The sequence below is a fragment of the Poecilia reticulata genome, linkage group LG17 (assembly GCF_000633615.1).
Source record: "Poecilia reticulata strain Guanapo linkage group LG17, Guppy_female_1.0+MT, whole genome shotgun sequence".
Lineage (NCBI taxonomy): Eukaryota > Metazoa > Chordata > Actinopteri > Cyprinodontiformes > Poeciliidae > Poecilia > Poecilia reticulata.
The window spans coordinates 21,296,572-21,322,854 of record NC_024347.1 but is presented as its reverse complement, the minus strand read 5'-3'; the positions used below and the strand labels follow the sequence as shown (position 1 = coordinate 21,322,854).

General features: G+C 36.9%; 1 protein-coding gene across 2 annotated transcripts in view; it reads left to right on the top strand.

Moving 5' to 3' along the window:
• The first annotated feature begins 6,907 nt into the window (after positions 1-6,907).
• Positions 6,908-26,283, top strand: part of sntg1 (syntrophin, gamma 1) — a 61,824-nt gene continuing 42,448 nt past the window's right edge. Inside the window, exons 1-3 of one of the 2 annotated variants that reach the window (XM_008434259.2) lie at positions 6,908-7,537; positions 23,657-23,985; positions 24,644-24,693. In XM_008434259.2, coding sequence (XP_008432481.1) covers positions 24,667-24,693 — 27 coding nt within the window. In that variant the 5' untranslated portion in view covers positions 6,908-7,537; positions 23,657-23,985; positions 24,644-24,666. The remainder of the gene's footprint in view (positions 7,538-23,656; positions 23,986-24,643; positions 24,694-26,283) is intronic. The other variant, XM_008434261.2, reaches the window with a different exon arrangement.

Below are 26,283 nucleotides of genomic sequence, written 5' to 3'. Positions count from 1 at the left end.
CCACCAAGGGTGGGTGATGTCATTCTTTGACAAATCCTGTGGTAATCCGCCCTCAGACAATCATATTTCCCTCATTCATCCACAAAAACAACGCATAGACAAGCAGGGAATGAGGGCTGGACATTGTTTGTAGCAGACATTGGGTGAGAACAATCTTATATGCATAATACTTTCACTGTTTGGAAAAGAAATTCCAATCAGTTTCAATTCAATATAATTTAATTATTTGGTTAATTATTAGCAATTAAGTCATTTAAATKTACTGCTTTTGGGAACTGCCCAACTTGATATATTTTCATTGGCAGACCACCTTGAATGTCAAAGGTCTTTTTACGGATGAATTTAAGAAAAATAAATAAATACCCAGACATTTCTTGAGTGCTTACATTTATTTAATTGATTGTTTTTTCACTCATGGTGCCTGACTATTGCAGTACACTGGCCCCCCACTCCTGGGTGCACCTCTAAAGGATACTGGAATCATATATTTAGCCAATAAATTAGGAGATACACATTTTTAAAATCATTGGTTCTAACTTTTGCAGTGGCAAAAAAATAATTAATAAAAAATGTTAACATATCAAATCAGCTAATTTTCGGCATACTTATAAACAACGTACAGATGATCAGTTTGTTTTAAAATAGTGCAACTTTAATCCTACGATCAAAGTTGTTGCTTTTTTTCCATCTGACCTGAGTTTCATTCAGACACCCACAAACCCCAACACACACACACACACGCACACACCCACACACACACACACACACAAGAAAAAACGATGACAATTAAACTCTGAAATGATACTGTTGCTTTCAGTTTTGCTTTTCAACCCAAATCTTATCAAGTGAACCCCATCATTACATAAGAGTGATGTCGCATTATTTTTACTTTTATTTATTCCAAAGAAGAAACATGACCATCAACAGACAAAACGTCATGGCTACATTCCTCAATGGATCAGTTTGATCTAGGCAAAAAATAAAAAATAAAAAGCGACATGCAATAAGGCTTTCCTCCTTAAAATGTAAATTCAAATTTCTCTCAAGGTCAGCATGATAATCAAGTTTAGCCCCACTGCTGCTGAACTGGACAAAGAGAGGCAAACTTAGCAGTGTACGCCCCCTTGTGTTGGAGTCAGTTCTTCAGAGAAAGGGGAGTTTTGGGGTGTTTCACAAACAGGTCAGAGGCTTGGGCTGCAGTGAAGTTGAAAACTAGCCACAACCTGGAGGACTTTGATGAGTTGGGTCAGCAGATATTAAAAAAAAAAAAAAACTCCTTATGTCTGGGCCATGTGTTAAGTTAATTGTGATTTGCTTATCTTATCTAGAATGCATAATTGTAGATCAAGAATGATTTCCMTCCACTCCCWCTTGGATTAGAAGAGGGAATGGAAGGTTATCAGTGTATAATAAACTCCCAGCTACCGTGGCAGATTCAGCTCTTTGCATGGTGTGCGATACAGCAAGGAACAATGGCATTTGCCGGCGAACAAGCAGAAAATGTTGTGCACACTTAAGTAAAATGCTTCGAAATCAATACCGCCCAAACCGCAACCGAGAGAAGCAGAGCGTGCACGGACAGGTGAAAGATGCCATCTTGCAGTTTTTATGCTTCACCTCTGTTTCCCCTCAGTCCTGTGGATGCTCTTTTACTGTCAGTGGGAGTTAAAGCAAGTAGCAGCCAGGACTCACATCATATCAAATAATCCTGAAAAGCAGGGGCTGCAGATCAGGAGCTTGAAAATTATTTAAAAGCTCTCTGAATCTTCGGGTTGCAGGAGGTCATAGTGTAAAAAAAAAAAATGGACCGAATTAAATCGCGAGCTTCTGTTTCTCTGGTCAAGCACACATAAAAGGGATAACATGCGGATTGTGCAGATATCTGCTGCACAATCCGAGCACTTTCATCTTCCTTCACGTTCCAGTAATTTTAATTTAGATTGATGTTTGTTGTGTTTAATCTTTTGTGTTTTCTGTCATCTATTATTTTTAATCTCTGGAAACATTTAAATCAACCACCAACATCAAACTGGTGTTAAGAGCGGAATCACCAGGATGAGAAATGATTCTGTTTTATCTCTTGTGCTTCATTTTTCATCTCTTCTTTTATTAATTGTAAGCCAGTTTCTCTGCGTTGAGTTTCAAAGGAGTCTTTCCACATGACCTCTGCTCCTACTTTTCTTTTCCTTGAATCTTTCTAAATATATGTAACTATACACAAAAGTGCTTTTGCTTACGTTGATACATGTTTTGTAGTGCCTTGAAAAGTATTTAAACCTCTTGAACGTTTTGAATTTTATCATATTATGATTTGAAACTTAAGTACATTTTAACAGGATTTTTTTTTCATATGAAGTGAAGTAGAAGGAAACAAATCTGAAGTGTGACAGATTTGTGCTAAGTCAATACTTCATAGAACCACATTTACCTGCAACCACAGCTTCATGTAATTTGAAGACTATTTCAAGTTTTGCACATCTATACAAAAATCTTGCACATTTTTCTTTGTGAAATAGCTAAGAAAAAAAAGGTTCACACTGAATGGAGAGCATATGTGAAAAGCAAGTTTTTCTACAGGTTCCCAAGTAGATTTAGTTCTGGACTTCAACTGAGTCATTCTGACAAAGAAACATGCAATTCTATTGCAGTACTACTGACCGTATCCTTTGGACCACAGTACAAAGTGGAAGGTTCACGCTGTCATCTTTGCTGTATGCCCTACATGAGTTGTAGCAACCTGCTGGCAGGACTTTGTGTGGCTTTCTTTTGACCATAATTTTCTTTATGCCACCCTTCCGTGATAGCAAGATTTGTGAAATGCACAAGTTACCTCTGTCCTGTGAATAGTTTGTCACCTGAGCTGCTCCTCCAGAGTTACSATGGTACATTAAGGTTCATTAAAGCCTATGTATAATCTTTCTTCATTTTCAAAAGAGTCAAGTTTTGTGTCTTGATTCTATAAAAGAAAATATATTGCTATTTATAGTCATAACGGGTGAAAATATGAAAAACTAATTGTATTTAGGGGCAGTAAAGGATATATATTGGATGCCGTGATTGTGTTTTAGGATACAAGCTGCAGTTGGACTTAGAAAATAAATTAGAGGAAAAATGATGGATTTGCTCATATAAAACAAAAGCACCAGTTTATTTACTTAAGCTGATTCCTGATTTMTTTTACAGTTTTACTTGAATGCAACTGTTTCCATACTGTAATTTGCCATATTTCATGTTGAACCCAGGTCACTCCCCACCAAGGAACAAGAGAGCATTAAAAACACACAAACACTGAGACTAACAATAACACAAAGTCTCTTTTGTAAAAGAAATTTCTCTGGACTAGTCATTTCCAGTCTTTTTCTTTTTCAAACAATCTTGAGAAGATTGAGAAAATGTTATTTCTGATACAGCACTCCACCTTTTCTGTTGTCGTTCAGTCTTTATATATTGTTGCATTTTGTTGCATTGAGTTGTATTCAAATAAAATCCATAGTTTAGACTCTTTATTTAAGATCCAGATATATTGGGGATGTTGAAACATGATAGCATGACTCAGAGATATGCTTACTCTATTAATATATTAAACATAGCCTGTTTGAAACAGCAGCTACTAATAGTGGGAAACCTGTTTGGTGAGGTAAGCGTCACAGARGGCATACAGTTATTATCCCTAATCACATCATCATTGCCCCTCGCGCAAATGACCTCAAGAACAGCTGTTAGGGACAGTTCAATACAAAGCAATCTACTGCAACAGTGTTAAAACTTAATTAACATGCCTTAATTAAGAGATTGTTGCCTGAGACAGAATTATACACATACCCTTCCATTTATAATTAGCTTGTACTATGATGGCTGGCTCAGGTTGATGAGCAACTTTTAAACATCAGATGATCTGACATGTTAAAACAGCGAGACGTTATGGCCGTCGAGATGACAGTGCGGGAAATGAGAAGCACCTGGTCATTGTGCTCAGCTGCTCACAAGGCCTCACGGCGAGCTCAGATGCTATATTGGGAGACTGGATGCATGCACATTGTGCGTGAATGTGAGTGCGCGTTTCTGCGTGTGTGTGCGTGTGTGTTCGATGACACTGACGGCACAAAATGAGTCAGGAGTGTCAGACTCTGCAACACTCTGAAATCCACCCATGCTTTTTCTTTATACCATTCAGGAGAGTTTTGCCTCTTCCACGCTGCCACTTGAACCTTGAGAGTCATGTACTGATGACATCAAAGTGAATTGATTTGCTTTGGATTGTCTATAAGCAGGATGACATCATATTCTAAAGATAACCTGAACAAAGCTTCCTACTTATATAACCTTACGGTCTGTCCTTGCTCAACCTTGTTAGGCTTGACCCTGATGTCAAATCATTTTATTTCAACTCAAATCAAAGGATGAATGCTAATGGCTAGATCTGCTTCTCGGTAAAAGAAAAGCAAAATGTGACTGGCAAAGTAAATTTATGAACCTACTTATATTTTTATATCCATGCCCTTGCCCTYAAGCTAATTTGATCCTGTCAGTCCTTCAATTATGCAGCTAGAGAGAAAATCTCAACCTGTCTTCCTCACTCTCGTCCACTGTCCTTAATTTGAATATCTAAATCTTAAATTGGTTCACACTAAATCTGAATCCCATTTCCTAGGGTTCCTCCAGCCCTAACCCTCCCTGTCAGCTGTGTGTCATTTAAACACTGATCAATCMTGCAGCAGGTKTTAAATGTCGGTGTTTATGTAAGAATCACATAAAATACAAATACCAGTAACAATATTTTCCAAAAGTCTTTGTGATTATCAATATTCTTTTAAGCAAATGATATYAGATGGAAATTTGTTTATTTTTTGCTCATTAGTGCTTTTGACCTTGGAAAATGTGATCAATTTTCCCAGTCTCTTTTTGATTCTTGAATYATGAATACAGACCTTAACTAAGGCAAGTGAGGCCTACAGTGATGTCCAGAGTTATTTGGTTGGCTTGTCAGTCCTGGGAAGATTCATTACTATTCAATGTTTTCTCCATTTAATGGGTAATTTCTCTCTCCCTCTTTTTTCTTTTAGATCAAGACTTGATAAGTTCCTTTTAGCCAACTTCATGTTATCAGACAGGAACTATTTATTTCATTTCTTGATTCTGTGAGCCTGGCAGTAACCAGGTCTGTGTGTGGCTGGTGAAACAAAGCTCAATTTCCCCAAACAATTTARTTAGAAATAGTTAATTTATAATTTACCAAGCTTATCTACTAATGCTTTCACATACCAGCTTGGTTTAGATGTGGTTTTRTCTTAGTTAATGAAATCAATTGAAAAAAGGACAAATAAACCTTTTAAAATATCCTGTAAAGTGTGTATTAAAAAAAAGGCAATTTCTGGTGAGGAATAAAATAAAACAAGACCACAAACCTTTGCCCGTGAAATGGCTGAAGTAATGTACAGATCTATCACGTCTGGTGCAGATGTTGAGAACATCATTGCTCAGCATTTCAAAGACGCACCATGTTTAAACCTTATATGTKGAGCTGGTATATTCTTGACTCCTTAAATAAACGTGAGRARCATGCTGAGATCAAAAGAGCTGAATGAGGTTTTAGGAAATTAGACTGTAGCAGTTTGTGACGATAAGGGATTTAAAGGTAGTACAAGTGGAAGACATTCAACACATCTGGGACGTTCATGTTTCATGGTCAGAGATGACTATAGGATGCTAAATGAAAACTCCCAAAACGTTGGGAGTGTCAATACGAGACCTAAAGCTGGCTCTTGCTGCTTTCCTTTCCTGTCTGAGAAAACATGAAGGCCAGGTAAAGTTTTGCTAAAGAGAATCTAGGCAAAATTCTGGAATAATATATATACATATATTTATCTCACTGAGATGACAATGCAGTGACTTCAAAGAGGTTTGTAAATGGAAGAGACACCTCAAACATCTTCCAGCTGAGAGTAAGGAATGGGTCAAACTTTCCTCAAACTCATGTCAGTCTATAGATGGATCTAGYGATTCAATGAAGTTAGACTTATGGTGTCTTAACTTTTCACTCAATTAGAAAATATGTTTTTGTTGAGATCTTTATTTAATGAGTTCATGTTTATGTTCAAGCCTCCATTTTGCTGTTTCCATGTAGTCAAATCACTTTAGTTCCCAGAAACACAAAAGAGAATGCACAACAAGATAAGAATGTTTCTTTGTTAAGAACTGAATATTTAATGATATTTCCTTTTTTTGACATAACTCTATATTCCCTGGAAAAATATGAATACCTCATTGTTCCCAAGTACCTTCAAAATGTATTTTTTAAGGAGAAGTAGCAATTTTCAGTAGTGTGACAGTGAATTAGGGTCACAAGGAATGAAAAAAAAAGAATTAGGTGGAAGGTTGCATTCCTTTAAAAAAAAAAAGGAAATTTATAAATAATGTGAAAAATGTCCAAAAAGCATAAAGAGAATGAAGTTATTACAACATTACAACAAATCTAAACATCTGCAACAGTGACRTATTGTGTAATTGGAAAATTGAATTTTGAATTAATATTCAATAATAAGATATTTTTTTCTGTATTAGCATATAAACATAATTTAAGTGCACACTCTTAGTCWGCACATGTTTTTTGATATGTTGAATCGTGTATGTAAATTGCACAGCAGTTTCATTAATTTACTGTGTCCACTTTTTTCTTTTTTTTCACTATGAAACTGATATTTTAGTTTTCTTCTCCTATACAGAAAGGATTAGGACCTTCTCCCTTTTAGAAGCAAAAACATTAGGGTTAAAAATAATGGGAAAGAGGTTAAATGGGATATAGCCGAGGATAAACTAAGAATACTTGATTCAGCCTTACATTTACTACCACTTTATTTCCAATTTGGACGCCCTAACGCTTCCGTATGCAGGCTTGAGGGCTAAGAGAGAAGTGGCATGGGATTCAGCCTAAATTACAGGTAAAAGGCAAACACTCCCAGAAAAGCACTGCAGAGCATGTCAGTGTATAAATAAGGCTGTGTGAAGTAATGCGTGCCAGGGCGGTGGAGAAAAAAAAAAGCATAGAAAAAAGTGGAGTCATGTAATATTGATGCTTTCAGAGTTGTGCAGGTGCCTTTGGGTAAACGCAGGCGCGCGCTGAACACGCCGCATGTGATTTCCAGCTTCAGTCATGTTGGCAGCACGATGCGCGGCGGAGACGGGAGCGGGGCTGTGAAACCGGACCCTCTGCCAGGGATGTCGACGAGCCGGAGTCCCTGAAACCTCCGCCAACCCGGGATACAGCCTTTATACGGACTGATACGTGTTTTCCTGCGCGAGTGCGGGCTGCTTTTTCCTTCGTTTTTTTTAAATTGTTTTCTTTTTTTTTTTTTTTTTTCCTTCTCCTCCTCCTGCACGCAGTATATAGTGGACCTGGATGCCGTGTGGGCGATGCAGTCACAAGGGATATATTGTGATTTGGCGGAGATGTGTTCGCCACCATTGCATTGATTAAAAACAAGTAAAGGAGGTAACGAGGGATCTAATAAGAGATCGCCACCTGTTACCAGAAAAGCAGGTAAGCCTCATAAACCCACTGTCGCTTTTAACATTTGCACAACCTTATAATCATTCACAGTAAGCGCCACGTAGTTCATTATTATTCTCCCAAAGATCCATGAAATGAAGCGTGAATTTATTCGCACTGTACTTTTTAAAAGGCGAAATGCACCGTAATGTTGCGCACCATAGATTTATATACCCATCACCTTTGTGATCCAAAGGGTAATAAAGCATACCCACGTTTAATAGTTGGATTTGTGTGGTGCGCTGAATGGAAACATCCCAATAAAACGGATTAAAAGATATATATTTGATTAAGTGGAGGATACGTGGGCTTGCACAAACCTTTGCATTGCATCAGTGCAGGTATATACAGGCAGCAACCGCAGTTCCTCAAGCCAGTGCAGTGGCAGCAGACCTCTTTCATCCACACAGCTATTCAGCTGCGTTCAAGTAGCCTGCTCTCTCTGTGCTGGATGCCAATCCAACATCCCCACTTGGGGGTGGAGGCGGTTGGGARGGGGTGTAGGGTTGGGGGGAAAAGAAGAATAAGCCAATTTTTATAGCTGTTCACAAATCATTCGTCAGTGTTGTTCCTCTTTTTCTCGATCCTTCCCTGCTTGGAAGAAGCATCAAGGCAATGTCCATCTGTGGAGGGGTTTCAGACAGCAACTGCTGCTGGCCCCACTGTGCATTGTTAGCTGTTCAAAAAAAAAAAAAAAAAGAACTTCTAAATCAGACCATTTGTTTTGCTTCCCTTATGGTGGCACAAAATTATTCATAGCACTTTAACTTTCTCACATATTATYACGTTACAAYCCTAGACTTCAGTGTCTTTCATTGGGGTTTTAAAATGAAGCGGAGGTAACATATATATTTTTTGGAAATATAAACTTAAAAAGCGTGGCTTGCATTTGCATTCTACCCCACACCTTGTGCTGCAATTGCAGATGCAAGTCTGTTGGTTAATGCTTCCCACCAGGTTTGCACATCTAGAGATAGAAATCTTTCCATATTTGTCTTTACAAATTAGCTCACATTTAGACGGAATGGAGGGAGATGATCTGTGAACAGCAGTTTTCAAATCCTGCCTCTAATTTTCAGTCGGAATCAAGTTCAGTCTGTTTCTTGTCCACTCAAACAAACATATATATTTTGATCTTAACTATGCTATAGCACCTCTGATTGTATCTTCAGGATCATTGTCCTGCAGAGAGGTGAACTTAGTCTTTTTTGCTGCAATTTGGAGTTTTTATTCCAGGACTGTTTTGTATTTAGCTCCTTCTAATTTGGTTCCCAWCAAACTTGACCATGCAGTTTCCCTGGCAGCTGAAGAAAAGCATCCCAACAACATGATGCCATCAGCACTGTCTTCAAGTCCTAAGCCATGACAGTGTTTGTTCACCAAACCTTTAAATCCTTCACAAAGGGGAACTGCATTGGCTTCTTCAGATATTTAGTGGCACTGACTTTTATTTAGGGATATCAGAGTAAAGGAGCCAAATCAAATGGAATGTGGCTGCCACACTCTTCAGATTTTTTTTTTTTTTTTTTTGCTGTAAAACTTTTTTATAACATGCTTCATTTTCCGTCCACTTCTCAATTATATTCTAGTTTGTATTGGTCTATCATATAAGATATCAATAAAATGCACTGACGTTTGTAGTTTTAAAATGCAAAGTTAAATGGGTCGATGGATCTGAATATTTTTGCAAGATACTGCACAACAGACCGCTCTTGCAAAGTTAGCATATATTTGTTTGATACACATAAAACTAAAAGATAAAGGAGAGCCAGAAACCAAGTACTGCTCAGCCTGTCTAGTTTGGACCTACCCTGAAAAGATGTGTTCAGAGRTTGGGCCCATTTGGGTTCGATGTGCTTCAAGGACCCATCCACTGTCTAAGTATAGATACTAATTTGTCACTGACAGTTTTATTTCATAACCCCATTACCTTTTTTTCTGCTTATATCCAAAATCAAAGAGCATTTTGACCAAGTGACAGGGCCGCGCTGTCTCAAGATGGAGAAAAAAAGATAAAGGGAACAGGTGAAAAGGTTGTCACTCTTGTGTGAGCTGCACATCAGGCCGTGAGACGACTTTGTTTCGGAATCCATCTTTGCTWTATGGCACTCAAACTGACACAGGCATGATACAAAGTCAATTTTGAAAAAGAAAAGAAAATGCTTCTCATCTGTTTTTGTTGTCCCTTTCTGTCAAAACCCTCTGATAAAAAAATCCTTACCAGMTAATCATTCTCTAATATATAAGCGGGATCAGTAGTCCAAAAGYGTCACTTAAAGCAGGGAATGAGTGCATTGACATTAATTTTGTATGTTAACACATTCAAAGTGCTGTTGCACTACCCCAGCAACACCTAGTCACTTGATATGTCATCGAGCTGCTCTAAATATTCAAGGGTTACTCTTTTTTCCTTTGAATAAAGCATAAGTGACCTTTTTAATGTCACATGTCCTGTTCTCAGAATTATTTTGATCTTAAAAGTGAGCACTGTACTGAATAATGTAGCATGAAATAACTTTCATTTTGACCTTTCGCCTCCAGATATTGTTTGCTTTCCTGCTTACTTTAGCAGGCCAGCTGATTTTTAATAATTAAATCTTAGTTTAGCAACTCTTCTCAAAACAATAAAATAATATCTCTATATTATTTTACATTTCAAGCTGCTATTAGGTTATTGTACCATACTTCCTACACGAAAGCTGTCTGGTGATTTGTAAACAAGAGATCATAACGTTCAAGGCTGAATGCGGATTAAATCTTAATTTCTGAATGGGAAGCAGGTTTTTGTCCTGCAAGATAGTTATAAGTTTAAAATATGAATTTGCAAAGCAGCAGCTAGTGGGTAGTTTGCTTTCATTAAGATGAAATGATGTGGGTAAATGTTTTAAATCTCTGAATCTCTTAGGGAGGAAAAACTCAATGTAATCTCTGACTCCCTTTAGCTCATTAGCTGGATAATATGATGCAGCTACACTATTTGTGGATAGACTTTGGTTTGCATGGAACGAGTGGGTCCCCGTGTGAAAGTGTCATCAGTATTGAACACCCAGAAAGCTTTCCTATGTTCTAAGAAGCTGGATCTGACAGAGTGGACCGGGATTAAGCTCCCTGTTGGGGGAGATCAATCTGTGGTTGAGATTATTATTTGCTTCACATTCTGTGTTAGGCTAAGTTGATTGTGTTTGAGTAAAGCTGATTTTACCCATCTTCTCTATGTTCTTTTCTTTTTGCCTTAKTAGCCTGGTTGTAAGTCCAAAACAAAAAACTTAAAGATGTCTAGTCCAGGATCAAAAAAGAAAACGACTACAGTCCTATGAGAAGTGCATAGAGTAATTTCATTCAAAACAAAATACACAAAAAATGTCAATAATTATCTTCAGGCATGGCAGTGCTATAGGGGTAAATTATGCGACACACGTATGCGGAGGCCTTACCCCTCGATGAGGCTGTCACAGGTTCAAGTCCTGGGCTGATGACCTTTGCTGCCTGTCTTCCTCCTCTCTCATAACCCACTTTCCTATCACACCATTGTTGGCCCCTTGAGCAGGAGAAAACCTTTAAAAAATATATAATAAGAATAATTCTTCCATTAACATAAGTAGATTTTGTAAAAAAAAATAACTAAAAAAACTGAATGATAAAATAAGGTTTTATTTATTCTGGCTTTGTTTATTCTGTTTTTATTTTAAGGGGACATTGAATTATTTGGTGGAATTTTTTGTAATTATTTAATAATACAAGCATTTATTTAAATCCTAAGTACATGAGGATTTGAGGATTCTCTGTGCTTGTCCTTTGTGTCCAGATGTACAGTATTTCTAAACTAATTAGTTGGGCATTAGGGAGGTCGCATATCAGTGGTACAGCTGGCCATCTAATGCTGCAACAAGTGTTGGACTATTCCACAATAACCAATGCATAATTTAAAAAACATATATATTTGCCTTGTAAGAGCAGCAGGTAGATATTAATAGAATTTTTTTATTATTTTAGATATAAGCGGAAAAAAGGGGTGGGATATTTTAAATAAAGCTGTCAGTGATAAATTAGTATCTATCCTTAGACAGTGGACATCTATAAACCTTAGTAAACTATTAGTTTTTCTATGTTTTTTTAAAAAAAGGAAATATTTATTTAAAAAAAAACAAACAAACTGCTATTCTTCCATTATCAGTGCAGATTGTAGCTTCTTGGAAAGAGCAACAATTTATTTTTAGATGAATAAACTTTAGTGATAATCCATGAGACCGATTTGAATTTGAAAATTCAAACTTTTTAAATCACTCGTCATATTTGCACATAGGAAACAGGAAATTAACATGAAGTGTAAGCAACAAACAAAGCCAGTATTTGTGCATGTGTACAATACATTTTGTTGGATTTCCCCAAGCGATTGTTCAACCTAAACCGTCCACAACAGCAATCCTAGACATCTTCATTACATCAGAGCCCTGGAGCTCAGCAGCAGGGAAGAAGAAGTATCCTACCTGATGTTTCTGAGGGGTTTTTATAGCAAATGTTTGGTCAGTCATCCATACAAGCTGCTCCAGATGTTAAGCTCGTGGAGGAAGAGGAGGAGGAGCAATGCGGCTTTATTGCAGAGTGATATATGAGCGGCACCAATAAAAATAAACTGTGGGTATTTCTCCCAGAAAGAAGACTCTGTGGGGAAAATATACTGACGGTCTGTGCCATGGCATCACTGTCATGCCACAAGAAAACCATTACTCTGTCTTAACAGAGACTGATGGCTAATGAAGCGAATGCACACCCAACTCTTCATGAAGGGGACGGSACAAGTCTCATTTATATGCACCTCATATACCAGCCTATCTGATTTAGAGGATCCGGGACTGCAACACAGACCCACTCACTTAAAGCTACACACGCGTGGTGATGACTGCCCTGAGAAAACCAATAAGGGGTTAGATTATCCATAATGATAAATGATCACTTAACATATACATGACAAAACCCAGTCGGATAACATCTGCACCTCCAGAGGAGGGCTTCTGTTGTGGGCGGACGGTGTTTTCTGTACACTTTGGAACTGGGAAGTAGCCCACATTGGACAATTTTAGGTCATATTTGATTAATGTGTTAAGAGTCTGCTTGTTCATTAAGCACTGCTGCTCTGAAGCCACGATATGGGAGCAGCTCAGCCTTGATGGCTCATGCTGTAATTTGCATTACTGTGTTTCCATTTAATATTTGCAATCCATTTAATCAGTAGATGGAAGACTAAAATAGCCCCAAGCAGTGTTCAACTCATTCCAGATTTACTTTTTTTTTGTCAGGGATAATGCACAAAATGGCACTGATAGCTTTCTCGAACAGCTGTGGAGCTGTCTGCAACAGAAGTTTATGTGGAGCTGGAGCAGCTCATCAGTGACAGTAATTAAGCATGGTCCAGTATTAAATTCTTACACCCTTAGTAATAATAATACCATGGTTTTGACTTCAAGCAAAATCAGGATCTAACTGCTTTTACTTTAAGCAACAATTGAAATATAGTATACCTATGAAGCTTAGCTGTTGTCTTCAAGATTTTACAGTGAAAATAAAGTTTGTAGTGTGGGGCTAAGTGTGTCTTTTTGTAGCTGATAATATTTGCAAAGAGTGGAATTTGTCTTAAAGATTGGAACATTTTAATAGTCTTTTTTCAGCCAGCTGTCTAGCAGTGTGCCACAAAAAGAAGAGAAGACACTGTGTTACTTTAAGCTCAACACAACCAGAGAAAACTCTGGCAGCTCCTGGGTTTTGTATGGCATCTCAGTAAAAGCACTTTAAACCTTTGGAATGGCATCTGGTTTTAGTGGTTTGTACCCATAACTTTTACATCAGTTCATCCACGCCTTGGGAATATTTTGTACTGGTTTTGACATTTTAAGTAATTTTTTATAATCTACTTGTCTACTGGAAGGATTACTCAAGCTAATAATGTATTCGAGTAACATAATGTTACTTTGGTTTGATCAAGGCCAAGGTTCTAGAGTTAGACCAATTTGGTCACACATGCAACTTAATTCACACTGGTGCAATTACAAAAAATCTCAGGTCACATTGGCCCAGTCATTTGAGAAAATTAAATGAAAGACTCTGACATTGAAAGTCTCCCAGTGGGCAAGACCCTTCCTCAAACTGGCCGTGGTCCAGTTATTTATTTATGTGTGTACATTGTGTCTTGTAGTCAGATATAAAGGTGAGTAGGCTAGGGCAGTCTGATAATCAGAGTGGGTGGAGTGTGGACGAGGAGAGAGAATAGAAATGCTGAAGGGTGAACATTCCAAGCATCATTACCGACGCTCCGACATGAAGCCATCAACCTTCCAGGTTATGTGAAGCAATGGGCATCACATCTGTGGGAGATGTGGGTGTTTTAGGTCCACACTTCTCTGAGCAAGATGGTTACTTACTCAGAGAAGTAAGTAACTATCTACTTCTCCAATTATGGACCTGGAAGTGCAGTTCCATAATTATGGCGTTATATTTGTGCCCCAATGTGAACATCTAACGAGACTGCTGTGAGCGCATATATCTATGTGATCAAACAATATTTTTATCATGTAGAAATATTTTGCTCTCTCAACACTTCTGGCAYGCAATACACTCTGACAAACTCTTGCTCCGCCTTCTTTGTGCTTGTGTTCAGCCCTGTTGCTGTGCTGACACATGCTCCAMTCTGACTCTCCTTTTTCTCATTCTGGTGCTCAGCCCAATGTCTGGGTTCACATCTCAAAGTGTATGTAAATGAACCTCTCATAAACACCCCCCGTGGTTCTACATTTTGAATTGAAGCGCTGAAAAAGCACAATGCATCTATAAAAATGACATGCCCTGGTAAATGCACTGCCCAAGTGTCCCCTCTCCACGATGCCTTTCAGCGGCAGACAGCAGCAAACAGATCAACAAGCCAGGCAGACGATCAAGTTTATTGTTGCCTACAGTATTGCAGCAGAACATCCATTCACTAATTTTAAGTTCAAAATGACTCTGGAGAAAAGTGRCTTGAATGTAAAACATTTGCACATGTAATTTAGATTTTCTTTTWATTTATCATTCCATTCAGTTTTGTCTTGAGACATTTTTAAGTTTAAATTTCAGCTCATTGAAGCGCTTGAAACACTTTTTCAGCAAGTCACCTGCTTTGTTCTAATCTGGTTCAAATAAAGAACTTGTTTTCTAGATTGTTAATTATTTCTTTACAAGTCGATATTGTCTTGTGTGTACGGGCATTTAAAAAAAAGTGAAGCTGTAAAACTGTGATGTTAAATTATAGTGATTATAATTTTAACTATACAAACTAAATCTATTTGTTTTGTACATTGTAGAATAGTCGTTTTGCAATTGGAAAGTTTTGGGTTTCGATTCCACCCTTCCCCAGCACATTCACTTGTCCTTAGGCAAGGCACTTATCCTCAGTTGCCTACAGATCTGCATATTGGTATATGGTTGGGTGATCACTGAGCGCGTGGCAGGGTGATGGAGACTGCAGTATAAATTCACTGTGGGTGGTTATTAAACTCAAAAAGCATGAGATAAATTCAGTCCAAGTAACATTAAAAGTGTTCTGAGATTACATTTGTTAATTGGCATTGTGTAAAAATCCTGAAGGTTTGACCATTTCTAGTAATATTATCTCCACAAATCATGTATTCACCTAACAAGAGAAATTAACACTAAATGGCTTGAGTACATAAAAATAAACAGGTTTGCTTAGTGGTAAGAAATTAAATAAGAAGGGATTATATATTGGTAACTTGACCAGGAGCCCTGTCCGATACAATTATAAAAACAACAAACATATTGTAGCCATTTGAAAATGTCTGTCAGTGCTTGTGCAACTATAGAGCTGTTTCTGACCTTGAACAATGAGAGGCAGTGATTTTGACCAAGCACATCCAACCGTTGTTCGATAGCCTTGTGGACACCACTACTGAAAGAAAAGCGCAAAATCACAAGACTAATGTTTTGTCTTCAGCCTCTCAGKCTCTTTCTCTTGATTTATAAAACTCTGTGTACAGCTTTGTCTGAGATTATAGTGCATTAATTTGTCCACAGACAACAAAGTACATCACAGTCTGACAAATAATGTCCTACCTGGGGTAATGTATGGTGATGTTTTTTTTTAAAACTGTGAATCATGACTAAAAGCAGATGTACAGCTGAGCCGACTGCACATAGGAAAGTAAAAAAAAAAAAATTGTACATTCACTAATTCTGAATATGAGGCATGCATTTCAGATCATAAAAGTCATTTTAGCTGTTGAGCAATGGCATTTTATAAGAATGTCAAAATGCTGAGGAATGTATCAATTGCTATATACAGGATGATATTCAACATTTATTCGCTAAAATTTAAAGACTCAAAGAAAATGTAAAGCAAGAAAGCCGCCCTCCTCTCAGACTCTCAATAGGCTACCTACTTTTATCACTCTAAACACACTTCTCTGTGTATGTGACATTTTTCAATGTGTTACAACACAAAAGGGTTTTATTCTAACAGAAAAACTCAGACAGAAAATGACCTCTTTGATAGAAAATGTATTTTCTAATCAAAGTAATTATCAAATTTGTTTCTGTAGATCATCTGTGTTTCACAAAATACAGGATTTAATCAGATCATTTTTCACCTTTACATGTCATTACACTCTGCCTCGTCTCATTCTGTAAATATCCGTGTATAGATGCATAATTTTTGTTATAGATGAACTTGGTTGGGAATGAATACTGGAAGTCCATGAAAATCATCAGCTATTATGGAAAAACTACTTTACATCTATTCCCTGTCCTATAACTTTGGTTTTATTGGTAGAGTTTACAGTGTTGCAAAAATAGTCTTACTCCTTAAGCTTGTTGTCATGCTCAAGGAGTCATGCTCAACCAGGCAAAGTTGTGGAAATACTTAAGACGATGAAGTGGTATGACTCCACATTTTTACACAGTATGTAATTGTGGCATTAAGATCCATTTTAAAATGAAGTACAACCAGGAAATCAATCTGAGAAATTTCACAATGTTGCCTTGAACTCCAATTAGATCTTTATTTTTCATGGTTTATGATGTAAATGAGTGTTCTTCTCCGGGAAACTAATTTGTTTTACCCAACACAGTTTGAATTTGAAAATAATTAGCCCGAGCAGAAGAGAGAGGGAACAGAGAGAGATAGGGGGATATATTTCTTACTTTGTATTCATTCAGTCAGCACATGTGTTCCTAAAATGTGCATCATTTCAGCGAGCAAGCCTTCAGGAAAGAGCTGAGCTTTTAAATCCTTTCATGTACTCATCACTTAGCATGGAGCCATTTCCAGATCCAAAAGTCTTTTCCTGTAAGGCAGTGTAGAGCTCATTGGTTTAAACACCAAAAGTAACTACATGCTTAATATATTCAGAACCTTTATGCTTAAGCAGAATGATATAGTAATTAAATTCAGAGTGGCACAAAAACTGTATCTACACGGTCTGATGTGTCCTTTCCTCTGCTAATGCATCATTTATTTAAAAAAAAAGGCTAGCAATCAGGTTAGAGGACACCTAAAGAGGCAATTTCCCTATTGTGTATCATCGGGTATATCTGGTGTTTATCTGTTTCTACTCTGATATTTTGTCCTTTAATAGTGTGTGAAATTATATAAACCAGCACCCACCTGTTATCTAGAGGTTCTCTGCAGCCAATGGACATACATCATAGTCAGCAAGGTCAGGATTTCAGTCTATAAATGTGTCCATCATTAATTTACCTCTCTGTCTATCATTCATGCACATTTGGCATAGAGAGCACCGCTCGCTGTGCCCGGAGCTGCAGGTATTGACTTAAAAGGTAATGAAAGTCTTATTTTTTTGACAAATGCGGGAAAAGAATTGAAAGCGTGATGAGACACTCAGAACATTTCTCAGTAATCGATCTTGAACATAATCTGAACGAGGATGAGGGGGGGGGGGCTAAGGAGTTGCACCTCTTGGCGGCTCACAAAACGGCCCCTGATGAATACAAGATGTTCTTACGCAAATGTTTCAGACTACAGCCTCCTGGTATGAGCCTGCTCGCTGCWGGAKAAAAAGTCAGAGGGACATTTTGGCCTTATTAATATGTCAGGGGAAGAGGAAGCATCACACATCATTTTATACGCAGATGTTTCCACTAAAACCTCATTTCCTCTACAGTTTAGATATTATTACATAATGACTGAACAGTGTAAAACTGGAGTCCAAACCCGTTTTTGCACACAAACCTTTCCAAAATAGCTTGTTTCGATTGTGAACATGTTTTTGTTTGGAACAAAGCATTGAATGAATATTTCTAAAGGACATTTGGGAAACCAAATTATGAAGGGAAAATGATATACAACATCAATAACTGACCAGTTATTTTGTCTCAAGAAGAATATCCCCAGAGGATAACACTGCAGTGTGTTCAGTGTGATGTGCAGTTTTAGCTTTCCACTTAATTTTTATTGAATGCCATAGCCATCAAGAATGAATTGCARATGATTAAAATTATGGAGCAGTTTATGGAATTAGTGTCAAAAATGTTATGATCTTATAACTTGAAATGTGTTTTTCGCGTGATAGTCAGAGCTGCTTTTTCAAAACAAAGTTTCACTTTTTATTTAGAAGTGAGTGACAATAAGAGGCTGTACGAGCAACATGTGACGTAACATGTTCGAGGCTTTAGACTGTTCTTCCTTCACTTCATATAATTACTTTTACGCAGTAAAGGATTTCTGCAGCTCTCTGTTGGATGGTTATAAAAAGTTTTTTTATTGCCATAAAGAGAACAAATAAAACTGGTCAAACTTTTCCTCTGTAGACCTGCTGCAGTGAAGATATTTTCTTCTACAAAATATAAAGATCTTCTAAATCAAAAGAACAATGCTTCCAATTCCCTTTTAAAAGAAAAGAAAACTGGATTATTGACTTGTATTTGTTCTGGGTAATTTGATTGATGGTCTCTATTAAAACCAAGCAGACAGGAGGACAGAAGAAGGCTCTTTGCAATCTTTTCAGAAAATAACTTTTGCTCTATAGAAGCATCAGATCCAGGTCATTTCACACATGTAAGAGTAAAGCTGATAACTTGTCAGTTAGAAAGGTAGCGGTGTCAGTGGCCATGGTTTCATTGTGTCAAAGGGAAAACACAATGATAAATGTGCAACAGAAACATTTATAAGTCTTAATTACGTCAGTGAAGCTTTTGACAAGTAGCTTAAGGATTTTTAAAACATAAAAATTCTGAGTTAGTAATATATTATTACATATTATTGCAATAATATATTATTACATATTATTGCAATCAGACCTGCTCATCCCAGTTTCATTTCTTACAACTGTAATACATTCAGGCTTATTTGTGGAAACTTTGCATTATAGATGTAATAGTTTTATACACAAGAGAAAATGAAGGGATTAAAACATCAGCTTCACTTATGGATCAAAACATCTGTCCTTTTATAAAACAATCACAATTTTTTTTTATAATCCTTGAGATTCATCTTTGATTGTTATAAATATTTCTCCACTTGGAGAAATACAAAGTRTTGGTAAATCTCAGATACAATATGAAATGATAAAAATACTCTTAKTGATATGTTGATATATTACTAGGTAAAATAGAGGATTTGTTTGTATTTAGAGTGGACTATGCATGAGAAAAAAATATCTACCTGAAATGTAGTTTCTTCAACATGATAGATTGTTTTTGTTTGGTGCTTTGTGTAAAATTAGGTCCTGTTTCTTATTCCTGTTTTTACAAAAAACATTCATTTCATATGACAGAAAGGCTATATTAAGCTCTACCCTGCTCCAAGTAACCACATGTAGGCTGCTGTGATTTAAGTTAGATCTATATGTATCTTGCACCTGCTGGCTACCAGTAAACACACTGTTTTCTGCTGTCCCATAAATTGCATGCTTAGCATTAAAATGTGAGGCTGATCAACACATTATCAATGTTGGAAAGATACAATTGTAGATATGTTTTCTTTGCAGCKTGGAGATTAATTAKTAGAAAGCAATCTTATGAGTTAAAACTCCAATCACTGATCACATTTTTCAAATTACATTGATTCATTTTGGAAAGAAATGTTCTGTTTAAGATGGGATTTTGATCTTCAAAAGATACTCTTTGCAGAAGAAATGTAATTTTCCATCAGGGACAGAAATGGGAAATGTTCTATGTGCCGTGTTTTTGCTGTTGCTCATGATCTCTTGATGCTGCAATTTTTTAATAAAAAAAAAAACATTATGCCTATCATCATCTCTCAGAAGAAAAAAAGTCTCAGGAACTTTCTGTTCTGGGTCAAATGACACGAGTGTACAGGAGACTGAATAAAACCCATCGCAGTATTTGAAGAGTAAAACTGAATTTAGTGGAGTTCAATGAGGACAGCTGCTTCACCTACAAGCTTCAAGGGCCATTTGTCATCCTGCATGGCCTGCAGCTGTCCTCAGCTCTCAAAGATGGAGATGTCATGTTGCAATCGCCACATCATCCRAGCGATTTTGCCCTGTTCCTTCCTGCGTGCTTGCTTCCTTTTCTTGTCAAAAGGAAGAGCATTGTTAGAAACACAGTGCTTAGCAAACTGATAGGACAGAAAATACCTGATGCCGTTATTATAAAAGGAGCAAYGCTGACTCTGCTGAAATGACACAAAAGGTTCATAGTTTAATCTTTGGATTCTCAGAGGACAAAGGGAAGTGCTGCTGTCTTGCAGGTTGCACAGGAGGACCTGTTAAGAGAAAGTGCTCTGCTTCTAGCTGCAGACATGTCTTTCAGCTGACCATTTGTAGACATTCAATTTTAAAGCATGTCTTAACATTTACTCTGGCTCCTGTCTTGTCAATCACGCAGTTGTTTTATAAGAGAGCACTTGGAAAAAAAAAAATCCTGCAACTGCAACAGATCGATGAAACAAATATTTTGTTTTACAGTGTCTTTGCAAAAGCCTTTAAACTTTTACGCATTTGATGATGTTACAAATACAAAATKTAATTTTATCTTTTTCTAATTGCTCCTTCATATTTAGGTGTGAACTTTTACTGGATCACTTTAAAGCATTGTTTTAAGCTTGGATGTAGACCACTCCATTGTATCTGGCTGTGTGTGTTTAGGRTTGTCATYCTGTTGAAACACACACATCAACACAGCATGATGCCACTGCCACCATGTTCCAGGGTGGGTCTGGTCTGTTATGGTAGATTTACTGTCAGTTTTTTGTCCTACATGWCTGGCATGCAGTATGTATCCCAAAARKTTTWAAMTAATTTGCTCAACCTTTCTCTTATCCACTCCCACATTTCTAGTGACCATTGTCTTGGGACAATGAATATAAATGCACAGCATTATTTGTGTAAAAAATTGGAAACCATGCAGCGTTATTATCACACTTCACGGACAAGTGTTATTTTAAGTTGGTCTACCATATGAAATCMCAAAGACATATTTTACTTTGAAGTTTGTGATTACATATAAAATTGGGGAGGTTTCACTAGTATGAATACATTTGCAATGAGCAAATGTAAGGGAGTAAAATCTTAATTGTTTTTGTCATTTAGGTGTCTATAACATGTAATGTTATTTTAACAAAAAAAAAAAAAAAAATAAAGCAGCGTGTATTTTAATTAAAAAACTAAAACCTGCAGATTTTTCCTGCAGATTTTTCTGCATTTTCATGARAGGAAAGTAAATACATTATATTATTTGTCTATATTGTTGGCAAAATAGATAAAACATGACCCAATKAAGTCTTGACCTAAAGTGCAAAATGTCCTCTGTTTCTCTTCTGCTGTCACGATGCTCCYGACACGCTCTCTGTGCATTAGCATCTTCACTACTGTCCTCTCAATTAGGTGTGAGCATCTTTTGCAGTGAGACTCCATTGGATTGGTCAAATATTTTATTGGAATGTGGAATATGAAGACTTGTCCTTCACAATCTTACAATGTCTCTTTATGGACATGTGGACAAACTATCCTTATATAGAAACTCTCATGCTATTTTATTTAAGAAGAAATCTGTCTGTTATTTTTCTATTGAGAAAAGATAACATCACTCAACATACTTGAGAGATGGAGATAAAGGGATACCACTCCCTCCAGAGGATTTATGAGCATTCTGTCCTTTAGGCAAGCACAAAAGGACACTGAATGACATATCTAATCTTCTATATACAGAATATCACCCCATGCACTCTGGTAGATAATCATCTGCTGCAAATGCATCTAGTATGCAAACTCATATTTTTCTCTTTCCATCAGCTTGTTAAGAAACACTGGTTAAGGTTGAAGGACTGGAAAAGCTCAGGGCTGTGTAAAAGAGATGCCTTAGTGTATGGACTGATGTGAGTTGAGATGATCTCAAACTGTTGTTATTGTTATGATTAAACAAAAATGTTTGTCTGCTATACATTTKGTGTGATGCAAAGGCTTCAACAAATTTCCCTACGGGAGCAGTAAAACTAAATTTAGTTTAGTACTGTCACGCTAAAAATGTAGGACACTGTATGAAAACTTCTTTAAGTTGTGCATTCTTTATGTGGTTAATAACAATAGTTAAATATAACAAGTCAACAAGTACAAAAAATATTGCCTTTTCTGTTTGTGTGTCGGGATCCTAAGATACAGGTAAGAGATTTATATTGAGACAAGATTTGTAGTTCAGTAACAAAAATTATGTGCCTAATCCTAAAACTGATAGGTAGCTAATCCTTATGTTACCCAGTGCTAAGAAGACCTGGGTTATCAAAATTGAAAGAATTGCTGTATTTTGGAAGTAATGAAAAAATAACTTAACATTACTAAAATAATTGCATTTAGATAAAAACCTAATTTGAGAAATGTAATTTCTCAAAGTTAAAATCACTGTCAAATATCACATTCAAATCCTTGATATGCTATTTCACAAAAGGCTTCAGAGTACCTTGATCCAAAGTAAATGTTTTGCAAAGAGTCCTAGAACCAAAGAAAACCAACAAGCAATTGTTAAAGAGAAACCGAGTTGCTATATTTTATTAAAAATAGATCCAAGAATGCACTGTTTCCCAAAAACATGGCCAAAGGGAAGCATGTTAGTCAGTACGGATGGGAGAACAGAGCCTCTGGGCATCCTATTTTATGCTKTTTGAAATAAAAATATATCTAAACTTGTGTAAATACAGTTTTTACAATAATCATTCTTTATTTTCACTGTGAATCTCTAAGAAAGAGCTCATGACTGGAGCTACATTATTGACATCAAAGCAAAGTGCTTTTTTGTCTTTGTTCATTTGAGGAAAATTGGAAGCTCAGTTAAGTCTAGATGAGAATATAGACAACTTTGCAAACATATATAAAGCAATTTTCTAATTATTTGAATAGATTTGTTTCATAATATTTCAGATTATAGTTGTCATATGTTCTCGACTTGTCATTGCACCAGACATTGTTCAAATTTGACATAAATAGCAAAATGTACTGTGAAAAGAATACATTAAGTAAATAAAGAAAACCTAAACTTTTGTTTTTCAATTAATAGTGTCCTCAAAATAGTACAGCTAATTACCAAGAAGTTGTGTAAGTACATATAGTAAAAAATGTTTTAAACATGTATTTGAATAAAATGTACTTTGTCCAGAGAAATCGCTTGTTTGCACTAGTGATTTAGATGGGACAATGATGATAGTAGTAGCACTGCTGCTCAACACTAATGTGGCATTGAGTAAACAATGGATACTAATGAGACAGGATTTTCAAGGRTATGCTTTTGGAATTTGATAACTGTCATGAAAAATAAAATCATTTATGCTTGGTATTTGCAAAATCCAAGAAAATAGAAGAATGTGAGTTAATTAAAATTCTTTTTGCTCTCTTGCATGTTAATCTACAGGTTTGTGTATGAAGTGTTTGAGCAGATCCATCATCAGAATCATTCATATCTTGAGTTTGTGTCATTTCTATTTCCCAGTTTAATCCCAGAGCTGCCTCAGATTCTACATTCCACACGTACATGCTGGCTTTACAATAACAACTCTCATCTCTGTATTGCTTGCTAATGTAAATGATATATTTTCATTCAAAGTCAAAAGCATGCAATCAACAACATTCACTAATTCATCCTTTTTTTTCTCTCCAGATTTCACTTCTGTGGAAGAGCAGAATGTTRTCTTAGCCCCATCCTCCCTGATACTACAGCGCAGCCACAGTTCAGGGACCTTTAGAAGAGATTCCATCCTCCAAACGATAACCTSAATCTGCTCTCCAGCATTGGCTCTACTGGGAATAACGCTGCTTACACATACACACAGCCAGCCAGCCAGGAGAAGTGACAGTGTTGCTCTCCTGCCGCCCAAATCTGACAGCCATGATCCTGAGAGGCCCCCTGCTACGGCTTAGATCAGGGATCAGCTCGCTGCTCGATGGCTAGACCTCAACACTCAAAGAGCTGGAGGCCTTTCTGATGAGGTAAGTCTCAGTCTCTCTCTGCTGCATTGGTTCTTTAACTTGAGTGCGAGCTGATTTTCTTTTTCCTGCACTTGTTTTCTGTATCCAAGTGACCGCCATGTCTCATTAAAACTGATGCGGTGCAGATTAAGCTTCTTCAAGACAGCCGTCAAAGTGATTTGATATCATGAGCGCAAAACTGTAAAAGTATAGACCGTTTAGTATTAAGGATCTTTAGGTTTTTATTTGCAATATAATACAGCACATTCCACTGTGGCTTGGTTTTCTCATCTCTGCGACAAGCCATCAGACACAGTAACACAGTTCATTTCTGGGAGGCTGGATTCAATATTGAAACATTTATTAGGATACCTTGGCTCTCACCTTTGCTAATAAATTATTCATTAATGCTTAATGGTCTCCAGTTTTCTGCAGAAAATTGCACCATTGGGGTTCCTTGTTCAGTCAAGTTTAGAAGAAGCACATTTAAATAGAAAAATCTCTTTCCCTCTTTTGTCTAAGCTCCATATGAGAAATAGTGGAGCATAACGGGTATGGGCAACCTGCTAACAATGCTGATTTAAACTCCGCCGTGTGGTTTTGCTGCATGACTCCATCCTATCATTAAGCATTTGTCCCTGCAGACCTAAATTAATTTTGCTTTTTTTCTCCATTCCAGAATCTCTCACTGCATTGTAGCACATGGATTTCAAGACTTCAAATGAAGAGGTTGGTAGGATTTAATCAGTCTGACAATTGACCGTAATTAAAGAAAGTGGCCAAGCATTTTCAAGCATTGGAACACAACATTAAGCCTCCCAGCATAAAGCTAGAGAGTAGGACTGCAGGAGAAACATTTTTTCTCACGGTTTTGCCTCTTATTCGCTACGTTAGCCTCTTAGAAGATGGTGATGATGGATGTACAGAMGCCGCATCTTTATATCTGCTATTAATATGTAGTAGTGGTTAAAAAAAAGATGTCTGATGAAGCATCTTCTTTCCGTTAGAGGGTGCATATATCTGAACACAATAAATAAAACAATGTTGTATCCAGGTGCTGCTAATAACAAGCAATGGATAGTGAGGTTCTCTAAAATAATTTCAAAGCAAGTTGAGGCCACTGAGAAGTGTTGTAAACAAGTGAAAATACTGAAGATAGTTTATCATTCTCTTAGAAATGGAAGCGGAGTGAATCAACCTATAGACATTACGTAAAATGAACTTTTTTGACCTTTCCATCATGTTATAATGTTATTCCCTCAACTCCTTAAGATTAGCATGAGTAGCAATTAGCAAACGCCTGGTGGAACTGCGAGTCTGCTGAGCTTACTATACAAAGTTCTTCTCAGTCCAACAATCCTGAGAACTGAGGCGCTTCTTAAAGAGACAGAGGCCAGATTCAAGGCATCAAATTACAAAGTCAAATTTCTTCTTAGTTATKTTTGATATATATATAGAGCATATTTATAACAACTGAAGGTAACCGTTAATTGATTGTGCTATAAAATGGCACTATGTGCTTAAAAAGTATATAATACCACCTTGTTCATGACAGTACATTTAGAAAAATGTGTATAGCAGGATGACTTGGGACAGATGAGACCTTATCTTGTCCCCTAATTACAAAGCCAGTGTGATGTTAGGTTTAGTTATATGTGTATCTTTCCTCTAGCATACAAACCTCAACTAACTGAAGGAAGACCGGGAAGATAATTGGCCTAAAAATGTAKTTTTTATTCTTGATACGTGAAACCCTAGCCTTGAAAAAGGATGAACTTCTATCTTATTATGTCTCTACATCCTATGTGATCACAAAAGGACAGCTTTACATGCATTAGCTCGTACCTCACATTAGAATGCGCCTCCACATGAGTCTCAAGTGACCGTTTGCGATAAGCTCCGAGCTCCAGTTCCGCATGCCGATAAAGTAATATCACATATGAGGATCTGACTCACAGTCAGCGGGAGGGAGGGGGGGCAATGTGTGGCTCTACAAATGTTTTAACAAAAAAATAAAAAATCAGGAATTGCTTTCAGAGCGAACCACATAACAGACTTTATTATAGACATAGACATTAATCTGACACATGTCAAATCTGTCTGCGTCATGTTAATAACTGTGTTTTGACAGAGGTTCTTGTAAGTCATGCTTGCTCTGATGGAGAAATGACTGATGTTGTGTTGGCAGCCTCTCTGTGTGTAAGCCCACCTCTGCTGACTAAAGAGAAAAATTAAAGCTTTTAAACTTCACATTCTTAATACTGGATCAGTAACTGTGAGAATATATATTAGAAAAAAAGGAAAACTAAGAAGAAGCCT